The sequence below is a fragment of the Aquarana catesbeiana genome, linkage group LG02, assembly GCF_042186555.1.
Source record: "Aquarana catesbeiana isolate 2022-GZ linkage group LG02, ASM4218655v1, whole genome shotgun sequence".
Taxonomy (NCBI): domain Eukaryota; kingdom Metazoa; phylum Chordata; class Amphibia; order Anura; family Ranidae; genus Aquarana; species Aquarana catesbeiana.
The window spans coordinates 156,716,165-156,728,415 of record NC_133325.1 but is presented as its reverse complement, the minus strand read 5'-3'; the positions used below and the strand labels follow the sequence as shown (position 1 = coordinate 156,728,415).

The following is a 12,251-nucleotide window of genomic DNA, read 5'->3' as shown; positions in this document are numbered from 1 at the left end:
CGCAGCGCTTTACAACATGAGGGCAGACAGTACAGTTACAATACAATTCCATACAAGAGGAATCAGATGCCCTGCTCGTTAGAGCTTACAATCTAGGAGAATAGTCCTTTCCTAACATTCAAAGTTGTAGCATAAGTGTTAAGATTTTAGGCCATGAAAGATATGGCTATTTCCAAGTGGGCATTTTTGTCAGTATATAGGTTGATTAAGAATGAGGTTTGGTGCATTTGTATGTTTAAGATTAAAATTAGTTACAGTAAAATTAACATGAAATTATTTTCTTTTCAAGGGTTTGCCTGGAAAAGATGGTGAAACTGGTTCTCAAGGTCCATCTGGCCCAGCTGTAAGTTCCTCTATCATTTGGTAAAATAAAACAATAAGAAAAATAATGATAAATTGCAATCTACAATCTAAATAGCATGATATTTTCAGATCATAAAATAAATGGCATCCCAATAAAGTCAATATACATATCAGGATAGATTCTAATTTAGAACATTAGACACTTAAAAGAGGTTCCAATAACTTCTATTCAACCTGTTTACTAAAGCATCACACGTAGCACAGAAAAAACAGATAAACCAAAAAGGTGTTTTCTGATTGATTAGTTTATTCTTCCTGATGTTTATGAAGAAGATCTTGTGTGTGTACTCTTGCTGCAAGATATGTTGAACCGAGTGGCTAAAAAGCACTCTATTGTTAAAGCATCACCTTTGCTGTGAGATATGCCATGCTACATAGAAGGCATTGATTTCCCAGTACTATAGCATTAACTATATATTTTAATTCACTAACTAACGAAGTAAAACCCTCAAGTCTAAGTACAGGCAGTTTCTAACAATGCTGGGAGTTTAGTGTGTAGCATCACTGTATAGTTATTCACTGAATGTTTTATTTCAATTAATATATTTCTGTGTAAAATATTGCACATTTAATTTTCTTGTGAAAAAAAAAATATTGCACATTTAATGCAAATGTCGTGCTAATAGCTATATCATCTTTAAGGGTCCTGCTGGAGAAAGAGGTGAACAAGGTGCTCCCGGTCCTTCTGGCTTCCAGGTAAGTCCATGTAGATGCTTATAGTTTGCATTATTGCTCAAAAAAAAATATTTTCAGTTTCTGAGTTACATAAATGTAATTGATTTTTTTCTTTTAAATTTGCTAGGGTCTTCCTGGACCTCCAGGTCCTCCCGGTGAGGGTGGCAAGCCAGGTGACCAGGTAAGTAATTTTCATTATGTAACACCAACTATCTGTGGTTAATTTACTATGGTTAAGAAAGTGAACCTTCAAGATTGACAAACACGGACCATCATGGCTCCAACAGTTATCAGTGATTCACAATCCTAAAATAAAATGCTACATCATAAGTAAATTCCATTTATATTTTAGTCAAATATACAGAAAAGCATTACCTATAATCATGATAGCCAAACATAAGCTATATACTCTATAGAGCCATATATACAATGACTGCTGCTGTAGTTTCAGGCAATTGGCAGGACATCATAATTTTCATGGTGAAAAGTATACAATGATGTTTCATTAACAATTCCACTATTAGCAAAAGTACTGGATATGCTGCTATATGCAGTAAAAATGGTAGAAAAATAGCCATTTTTTTGTGTGTAGTCATTTCCTGGCTGCACAAACAAACCTCTATGATAGCACAACTGATTAAGAACATATAATGTAGTTCTGAACAGTGCAATTTAATTTCATATTCTCCTATTTTGTGGATGTTCAAGCAGAAGGATTTCAATATATAGTACTAATCTGACCTTTTAATGCCTCCAATCAATATTTGTTTTCCTTTATTCATTAATACACTTTTGATAAACCCTCTAGGTTAATCAATTTTAACACTGGGTAAATGCCTACAATAATAAACTTTGAGACTTAATATACAAAGACTCAAATACTTAAACAATAATAAATTACCTTGTAATTATAGTAAAAAAAGTATCTTATACACTAGTCATGTATTTGAGCATTATTATTTCTTTTCCAGTATTTTGTCATTCATTTCTTTGCTTTTGCTTATCTATTTAGGGTGTCCCAGGAGAAGCTGGTGCTGCAGGTCTTGTAGGCCCAAGAGTAAGTAATATTTAAATCGATACTAATGATTACAGTTTACTAGATGAAACACATGCTGCTATGTGAAAAAGGGAAAACATAAAAACTGTAAAGAATTCCACGAACTTTAACACTTTTTGTTTCATAACCTACCTGTGTTAAAAAAATAGATATAATTCCTTGTTCTGAATCATAGTTAGTGTTACTTCTTTTCCATTTTTTTTAAACTTTACTCTCTAAAATTAATAAAATATTATTAATATTGCTACCTTGTAGGGTGAACGTGGTTTCCCAGGTGAACGTGGCTCTTCTGGTCCTCAAGGTCTCCAAGGTCCCCGTGGTCTCCCTGGTACTCCTGGTACTGATGGTCCTAAGGTAAGTTTAGGACATTTTTGCTCTGTTCTTTACTTTCTGAACTGATATTGACTATGCACTGTAAGAGTTCTTGGAGTTAATGGTTTGTGTATTAATGTTTGTTTAATAGGGTGCTACTGGTCCAAATGGTCCCAATGGTGCCCAAGGTCCACCTGGTCTCCAAGGTATGCCTGGTGAAAGAGGAGCTGGCGGTATCCCTGGACCTAAAGGTGACAGAGTAAGTACCCCAATTCCAGTTTTAGTATAGTCTTTATGTCTTGCCAACACCCTATAAAAGACACAAAGATGTTGCAATCTGTGTCCCCTCTGAAAAGGTTCCCCATCACTTGTCATGAGAGGGATAAAAGTGAAATCTCCTCAATGTAGGGACAGACTACAATAAAAACCTGGAAAGGCTTCTATCTTTTCCCACTCTATCCAACACTCATAAAAAGAGAGATTTGGCTGGAGTTGGGCTTTAAATTATAGTCAAAACATGTCATAACAGATGCTTTGCAAAAAGCTGAAGATTTTCTAGTCATCTAAGAAATCTAAGAAATCTGACAATAATTTAGTCATCCGGATGACGTTCTGATCATTCAGTTATATTCTGGATTCAGATATAATGTCCTAATCTTGCAGACCTTTGACCAAGTAGATCACAGCCTGCAATATGAATATGAGGTGTTGATTTACTAAAGGCAAAGGCAAATGAGCTATTCACTTTGCAAGGAAAGTTGATTTTTGCAAGGGAATTTTCCCAAGATCTTAGTGAATGGGGTCCTGGGGACTTCCATCGTACAATCTTGTGCAACCAAAGATGCTGTTTTAATATTTTTTTGCACGTGATTGGGTATTCTTTGCAAAGTGAAATTTCACCACATTCATTAAGCTCTGAGAGAAATTCCCTTACAAAGTGCAACTTCTATTGCAAAATGAACAGTCTATTTGCCTTTTGTAAATAAACTGCATTGTCTCAAAAGACTGATGAAGGAATAACTACTGTTCACCTATGTGTGAAATTGTTTAATTCTCCAGAATTTCTGGTATTTTTTTGATTGAGTGGGGAAGGGTTAGAACCTCTATAATTTTTACTGCTGTCATTTACCCAATTGGGAACATTCCCCTCAATTCCTGTGTGGTCAGCAGAACAGGAAGTATAGGAAAATATCTCTTGTTAGAGAGACATGTTATACGTTAAAACCTTTGCCGCCCCTATCCAAAAAATAAATAAATAACATATAAAAGAAATTCTGATTTAGAGTTGTTGTAAAGGCAGAAGGTCTTTTATATCTTAATGCATTTTATGCATTACGATAAAAAGCCTTCTGTGTGCAGCAGCCCCCCTCAGCCCCCCTAATACTTACCTGAGCCCCATTTCTATGCAGCAGTGTTCACGGGTGTCTTGGCCATCTGGCACTCTCCCTCCTGATTGACTGAAACACAGCAGTGGTGCCATTGGCTCTGATGCTATCAATTAAATTCAGTTAGCCAATCAGGAGAGAGAGGGGGCGGGGCTGGACCACACAGAGCTGCAGCTAAGCTTGGTGTGCCCCCATAGCAAGCTGCTTGCTGTGGGGGCACTCGACAGGAGGGAGGGGCCAGGAATAGTGAAGAGGGACTCAAGAAGAGGAGGATTCAGGCCACTCTGCAAATCCACTGCACAGAGCAGGTAAGTATAACATGTTTGTTTTTTTTTAAAAACAAGACTTTACAATCACTTTAAGCTAATCAGCTATTTAGTAGACTGCTTTTGCCACTAAGTCCAGCCATCTAGAGTGTGATCGGTTCAAAGCATGTCTTTTTTCATTTAAGTCACATTTCCTTTATTTAAATCAGTGTTACCTTTTGCTTGTGTGTTCATAATAGAAGGACATGTATAGTTCTAAAAAGAAACCCTGTTATGTCAGTATTTGCTAATGTGAATTAGAACAACTATTCTAATGCCCCATACACACGGTCGGACTTTGTTCGGACATTCCGACAACAAAATCCTAGGGTTTTTTCCGACGGATGTTGGCTCAAACTTGTCTTGCATACACACGGTCACACAAAGTTGTCGGAAAATCCGATCGTTCTGAACGCGGTGACGTAAAACACGTACGTCGGGACTATAAACGGGGCAGTGGCCAATAGCTTTCATCTCTTTATTTATTCTGAGCATGCGTGGCACTTTGTCCGTCGGATTTGTGTACACACGATCGGAATTTCCGACAACGGATTTTGTTGTCTGAAAATTTTATCTCCTGCTCTCCAACTTTGTGTGTCGGAAAATCCGATGGAAAATGTCCGATGGAGCCCACACACGGTCGGAATTTCCGACAACACGCTCCGATCGGACATTTTCCATCGGAAAATCCGACCGTGTGTACGGGGCATTAGTCTGCAAATGTAAAGTATGTGCAAACAAACACTGCTATATAACCTTTTTCAAATGTATTGTCCTTGCACTACAAGTTCAGCTTTGCTGACTCTGAAAGTTATATTGTGACATGCATGAATCACAAATTTGCCTTAGTATGGCTGAATTTTAAATTTAAAAGTTACTATTTGCAGCTAGTTTGTGTCTCTGATTATTGATTATATAATAATTGTTGTTTAATAATGGTTATGAACATTTCTCCTTTTGTCCCCATCGAAGCAAAATAAACACACAAATTGACAATCTATTTTTTTTTGTTGTTTATATAGGGTGACTCTGGTGAGAAAGGCCCAGAAGGTGCTCCTGGAAAAGATGGCTCTAGAGTAAGTATTGAGATTTTAACTACATTTCTTAGCAGCAAAAGTAGCACAAAAAAAATCTAATACAGCTCGGTTTAATGCATAGATAATTTTTGATAGGTTTACAGTTTGGAAAGATTATTCCAGTAGAGAATACTAAATATTACTTGTGAGTGTTTTATTTACTTCACAAAATATGAATTTATTGTAAAGAGGAAGCATCCTGGGATGAGATTTATTTGTGCTCATCTTACAATGAATTCCTAAATTTAGTCCTAGAGTTTTCTTGGTTGTCAGGCCACATTATGAGTAGCAGAGTTCAGGGTCCTTATGTAGTAATATTTTGTGTATTATGGGAACATCATCCCGTATCGTTATTAGGAACATGCACTTCAACGGGAATGTAAAAATGCTATTTGATCAAAATGTATCTATTTTATTAATAAGTATTTTTCTTTTGTAGGGTTTGACTGGTCCTATAGGTCCAGCTGGTCCATCAGGTCCTAATGGCGAGAAAGTAAGTGAAAAGTATTGTATAAATTATTTTCAAATGGAAATAGAATAGCTATACTACAAGCTTTATTAATATATATAGCATGATCAGAGTGTCATCAACAATGATGGCAAAACAATCACATTCCATAAGTAGACTATTCCACTAAAGTTTAGAAACTTACTAATGTTTGATAGCATAGCACTATAGAACCTTCATAAACACTTGTATTTAGGAAGACAATGTAAAAAAGTGAGATTAGCTCATGTCCCACTGTATATATTCAAATAATTGTAATATATTAGTTGTATTGAGATGCCATTAACACTAACATTATATTACATATGTCCATTGGCTATGTGAAAAAATAGTTTTCACAGCCAGTTCTGAAAATGTGAAATGTGATTGGTTATAATAGACAGCATCCCATCTTTCTTTTTTATAAATTAGCTGCAGTGTGCCAAAATGGAATGCAAATATAGTCTAACTGATAGATGCACACCATGTTAATGCCAGACAGATTTACAGGCATAATTAATTCCACCTTAGTGCATAGAGTCTTAATAATCTGAATGTGGCTGAGGCTCCTGTAATGCCCATCACATAGATGGGCAATCTGTCAACCCCAAGATGTGGCAGAGCTGCAAAACCCATAGTATCGTTTTCTTCTTAGCAATGAATAGTTGTAGGTTGCTCATAATTGGTGAACATCAATAGTTTTGTAGTCAAGCTAATGGATTCTTATACATTAACTTGTAAATTGCAAAATCACGAAAGACAGAAATCACACATCTACCACTGTATTGCACTGATAGGCAAAGTTTTGTTGAGACTGTACAGTTTTTTTGTATAAAAAACATATCTTGAATATTTATGTTACGGCTACCAATTATTTGCAGCAATAAACTTAAACAGATTAATCTGCATATAAGTTTCATTTCATTTTAATATAGTTTAATAATAGGACATTACAGTTGAATGAAATGCAATTGACATTGAGCGGAAATTATTGTATTATAATATTGATTATACTGTGATAACAATGGAAAACTGAAATTCTTTTTCAATATTTTAGGGAGAGTCTGGTCCCCCTGGCCCATCTGGTATGGTTGGCACTCGTGGTGCTCCTGTAAGTTTTTTTCAATATATATATATATATATATATATATATATATAAATTATACTGATACAATATCTTAGTTTGAGTAGCATTGGCGATAAGTTGCAGCATTGGAGGTACCAGTTGCATGTAATTTGTATTCAGTTTTTTCCACTACCCAAAAAAACATACTGGTAGGTTAACCTATCCTACTTAGAATTTCTGCATGTACAAAAGGCCTAACCATCTACCCATCCAAAAACGTTTGCTTTGCCTGAGCTTGTTACATAGTTACATAGTTACATAGTAGGTGAGGTTGAAAAAAGACACAAGTCCATCAAGTCCAACCTATGTGTGTGATTATGTGTCAGTATTACATTACATATCCCTGTATGTTGCGGTCATTCAGGTGATTATCTAATAGTTTCTTGAAGCTATCAATGCTCCCCGCTGAGACCACCGCCTGTGGAAGGGAATTCCACATCCTTGCCGCTCTTACAGTAAAGAACCCTCTACGTAGTTTAAGGTTAAACCTCTTTTCTTCTAATTGTAATGAGTGGCCACGAGTCTTATTAAACTCTCTTCTGCGAAAAAGTTTTATCCCTATTGTGGGGTCACCAGTACAGTATTTGTAAATTGAAATCATATCCCCTCTCAAGTGTCTCTTCTCCAGAGAGAATAAGTTCAGTGCTCGCAACCTTTCCTCATAACTAAGATCCTCCAGACCCTTTATTAGCTTTGTTGCCCTTCTTTGTACTCGCTCCATTTCCAGTACGTCCCTCCTGAGGACTGGTGCCCAGAACTGGACAGCATACTCCAGGTGCGGCCGGACCAGAGTCTTGTAGAGCGGGAGAATTATCGTTTTATCTCTGGAGTTGATCCCCCTTTTAATGCATGCCAATATTCTGTTTGCTTTATTAGCAGCAGCTTGGCATTGCATGCCATTGCTGAGCCTATCATCTACTAGGACCCCCAGGTCCTTTTCCATCCTAGATTCCCCCAGAGGTTCTCCCCCCAGTGTATAGATTGCATTCATATGTTTGCCACCCAAATGCATTATTTTACATTTTTCTACATTGAACCTCATTTGCCATGTAGTCGCCCACCCCATTAATTTGTTCAGGTCTTTTTGCGAGATTTCCACATCCTGCGGAGAAGTTATTGCCCTGCTTAGCTTAGTATCGTCTGCAAATACAGAGATTGAACTGTTTATCCCATCCTCCAGGTTGTTTATAAACAAATTAAATAGGATTGGTCCCAGCACAGAACCCTGGGGAACCCCACTACCCACCCCTGACCATTCTGAGTACTCCCCATTTATCACCACCCTCTGAACACGCCCTTGTAGCCAGTTTTCCCTTGTATTGACTTGATTGTTTTTTGGTTCACATCGTGTTGCTTTTGCTATTTGTGAGCTATGAGGAGTCTTCAGTCTTACTAGTAAAAACTTTTTGGGTGTGGATAGTATGTTCCTGGTTATGTGTTGCCAGGCTTTACGTAGTGTAAAATGGTTTATCATTAAAAAAACAAACAAAAAAAAAACATTTTGTATTCAATTTTCTCCTCAATAAAAAAACTAACAATGTAATTGTTTCCCTTATAGGGTGATCGTGGTGAGACTGGCCCACCTGGTCCTGCTGGTTTTGCTGGCCCTCCTGTAAGTAAAAAAAGATATACAATAATTTACTCTAACAATGTAATGCCTTTTGCAATTAAAGTGGACTAGTGGGTGGAATTCCCCACTGATTTCTTACATCTTCTGGGAACCCTATCTACCAGGTTTTCGATCTGTTCAAAACTACCTTTGGGTCTTAGGTGTTCATGCATTGCATTTTCTACAATGTAAAAACTAAATAAAAAATCAGAGAAGAATAGCGGGAATTTTTCATAACATCCATGGCAAGTGTTCAGACCTGGGAAATCAAGAGCTTAGTTCTCATCAACAGTGTTTCTAAGAGATATAAAAATCCATCAGGTGATTCTGTCACTTTCCAGCATATACCAAAACACGGATTAACTGACCCTTTGAAATTCACAGTTCACATGTGAATGGACAAGGACCAATGTCACCATTGTCGAGCACTACAATTATCACAATTTAAAAAATGTACCTCTTCTTGTCATATGTAGAAGAACTGTTTGTTTCAGGCTCATGTGATAGGCTACATCACATGACCTCTGCTTTCCAGGGGAGGTATGGATTTCTCATGTCATTAAACACTGTTTGCTGTTATTGGGCATTCTTTGTAAATATAATTTTTGCCACATTCACTAAGCTAAGAGGAAATATGCATATTTGCCCAATCAACCCCATTGTGCTCAATTTTTGGTGACTTGATCCATATTGGGGCATAGATGTTTATTTTAAATTTAGCAATATGGTAATTTTGTTGGGGGCAAAAAATATCCATGATAACCACAAGAACAAGCAGATGTCCCATCCATATGATTACTATCTCTCCAATATTTAGACATGAGCCCCATATGTGGATCAACGGTTGAGAAATTAGGTCATTAATAATGAGCCTGTCAATAGTAATCTGAACTAATATATATAATAAGATAAGGGCTATGTGCGCATCAAATTTCATTCAATTAGGAATACACAAACCTTTTTCTATACAAGTTTAAGGAACTGTGCAACCAGTAATATCTTGATGGCATACAAGAAATTGAGAGGGGACCTTTATTAAAATTCAGCCTTCTGCTAACATGTATGTGTGTTAAATTCCAGAATAGATGGCCAGACTGTCTACTACTTTGACAGACATCTTCTAGTGACTACTTAAAGTTTCTCAGACTTGGAGATGTAGAGTTTACTTGCTCAGAAAAGTAGAACCATACTTAGCTTACATCTGTGACCGCTCTGTACATTATAAACACATTTTATTGAAATGGCTTTGTCAACGAAAACTAAAGTATAGTCAGATCAATGGTATGATTTACCAGTCAACAAGCTTAACTGCTGTTATATAAATGTGGAAGAATTCACATGTGCCCTTATCTAATATATTGTTTAATTTCATTGTTCTGATTTGCTTTGTAGCAGGTGTCCTAAAATGTCTATCCCTTGATCTTACAGGGTGCTGATGGTCAGCCTGGTCTTAAAGGTGAACTGGGAGAGCCTGGCCAGAAGGGTGATGCTGGTGCCCCAGGTCCTCAAGGTCCATCTGGTGCTCATGGTCCTCAGGTTTGTTTCATTTTCCTACATCTAGATAGAAATTAGAAATGTATTACAATTATAGAAATAATATAAAGAAAATTAGACACATAAATATTTTACTACTGCAAGATTCCACAATTACTATTACAACACTCTACGCCTATATGAAACATGGAAATCATTATATCAAAGGGAAATGATTGCGTATTTTTAGTGAGCATACATTTGTAGTTATCCTAAAGTTTACTGGAATTTACATGTAATGTTTCCATTTCATATATTAGATGTTCCCTATTATGCAGATATATAGGACCTCCTTCTAGAGACTGCACACAAATCTGCACAATCAGATTTTTTTCATAGCAAATATGTTTTCAACCAGTCTCATTGGACCCACAGATTTGCAAAGATAAGATGAGCAGTAAACCATGATCATTGTGCTACACTACAAAGCAGAAAGTACACAATGTGATGAGGAAAATATAGCTGTTTCCACAAACATATATTTTAAAAATCACAAATAGAACCAAGGTTTTTAAAACATTACCTACATTATTTAAACTAATCAGATCACACTGAAGAAAAAATGAAAACAGACTAGAATTCCCTTTAACAAGTAATTAAATGTATTATCAATGTTGTATGAGTAAACAAAACATAATTGATACAATGTTGTATATGAACCACAAAGAACAAGAAACTGTGATCACAATAAACAATACTTTATTTTCCTTCTAGGGTCCAACTGGTGTTACTGGTCCCAAAGGAGCTCGCGGTGCCCAAGGTCCAGCTGTCAGTATAACCATTTCTTTTTCTGTTCTAATTAGTAGAAGTCTTCTAGTCTTTAACATTATTTTTGATTGAAAATGTATACTTTATTTTGCAAGAAAATATACAAAAAACAAATACTTCAACAGGGTACATTCCACTCTGTACTGCGATGCAGTGCATAAATACACTACATAACAATACACTTCCAAGCATACAAATAAATTACATTCATCCTGCGATATGATGCCTGATGTGTTGCGCAGAGTAATGGTACCCCGAAACATCACATCATGCATGACGCCGCATTACCCTGAAAGCATTATTTCAAAAACATGTCACAAAATGTCAAGTCATACTGTCAAAATAGCATTCAACTGACAATGGTGTGATGGGGGGGGGGGGGGGGGAGAGTTCACAGGCCCGAAGCTTTATTGAACTGCCAAAGAATACAAGGGGGAGAGGGTGGAGGGGAGGGGAAATCTTCAGACCTCCTCTTCCTCCTTAAAGTCCATCAAGTGATAGTCCCTGAGCAGACTGTGGACCAGTCTGCGACAGTCCTCGATGGACATCCTCTCCCACTGGTGGATGAGCCACTTTCTGGCGCACTATACAGCGTCCTTAAAGCAACACAACACCCGCCAGGCACTGTCAATGTCCTCTTGTGAATGAGTTCCACAGAAGAGTCTGTACAACACACCAAAGTGTGTGATTGCAGTCTGTGGTGCAAAGTCTTTAAGTTCTGGTTCTAAGGCCCTCAACAGGTCCTGAGCAAAGGGGCACTCCCAGAAACATGCAAAGCAGTTTACTCCTGGATGATGCAAAAAGAGCAGTGCCTGTATCTGCACAGGTTTCTGGCATGCATGAATGTCCTGAGTGGCAATCCCCCTTGGATTGCCATCCATGCCAGATCTTTGTGCCTGTTGGTGAGTCTCTTTGAAGAAACATTCCTCCAGACCACTTTGCAAGTGGCTGAAGGGAGGCCTGGAACAGTCTCAACAATGTCAGATGCTCTAATCAACTTGTGGATAGTTTTTGGCTTCCACAAGTCGGGCTTCACGCCATGCAGCCCCAGCTCCTTAATAAACTTGAAGGTGTCCAAGTAGTACCAAGGGGTACTACTAGGGGTACTAGTAGTACCAAGGGGTACAGAGTCTACAGTTCTGTCAATCAAAGTCCTGCGGATGCAGTTACAGGCAAAGAACACCCTCAGTAGAGTGGCGATGTCAGGCACGCCCTTACCGCCCTTGAGAGTTTCCTTGAACATAACCACCCACTTCACTCTGTCCATTTTGGAGCTCCAGATGAAGTGAAACACAGCCCTGGTGATGGCCTTGCAGGTGTTAACCGGGGGGGGGGGGACAGGCTAGAAAAACACCTCCTACCTTCCTGATTTTTTTACCTCAATCCCATGCTCTACTTCACTTCCACCCAGTGCACCACTTTGCTTTGATTTAATATCCCCTGCCACATACTATTCCCACTGGGCATCAAGACGTTTGGGCAAGTAAACTTGTCATGAGATAAATACAGAAGCTGCAGTTAGTGACCTTCTAAAAATGCTTGTTGTCTGGCTATC

General features: G+C 37.7%; 1 protein-coding gene across 2 annotated transcripts in view; it reads left to right on the top strand.

Moving 5' to 3' along the window:
• Positions 1-12,251, top strand: part of COL2A1 (collagen type II alpha 1 chain) — a 67,771-nt gene that overhangs the window by 41,286 nt on the left and 14,234 nt on the right. For both annotated transcript variants that reach the window (XM_073613667.1, XM_073613666.1), the window contains 12 exons: positions 290-343; positions 1,006-1,059; positions 1,166-1,219; positions 2,051-2,095; positions 2,351-2,449; positions 2,559-2,666; positions 5,120-5,173; positions 5,613-5,666; positions 6,718-6,771; positions 8,345-8,398; positions 9,824-9,931; positions 10,643-10,696. In XM_073613667.1, the coding sequence (XP_073469768.1) occupies positions 290-343; positions 1,006-1,059; positions 1,166-1,219; positions 2,051-2,095; positions 2,351-2,449; positions 2,559-2,666; positions 5,120-5,173; positions 5,613-5,666; positions 6,718-6,771; positions 8,345-8,398; positions 9,824-9,931; positions 10,643-10,696 (792 nt within the window). The remainder of the gene's footprint in view (positions 1-289; positions 344-1,005; positions 1,060-1,165; positions 1,220-2,050; positions 2,096-2,350; positions 2,450-2,558; positions 2,667-5,119; positions 5,174-5,612; positions 5,667-6,717; positions 6,772-8,344; positions 8,399-9,823; positions 9,932-10,642; positions 10,697-12,251) is intronic.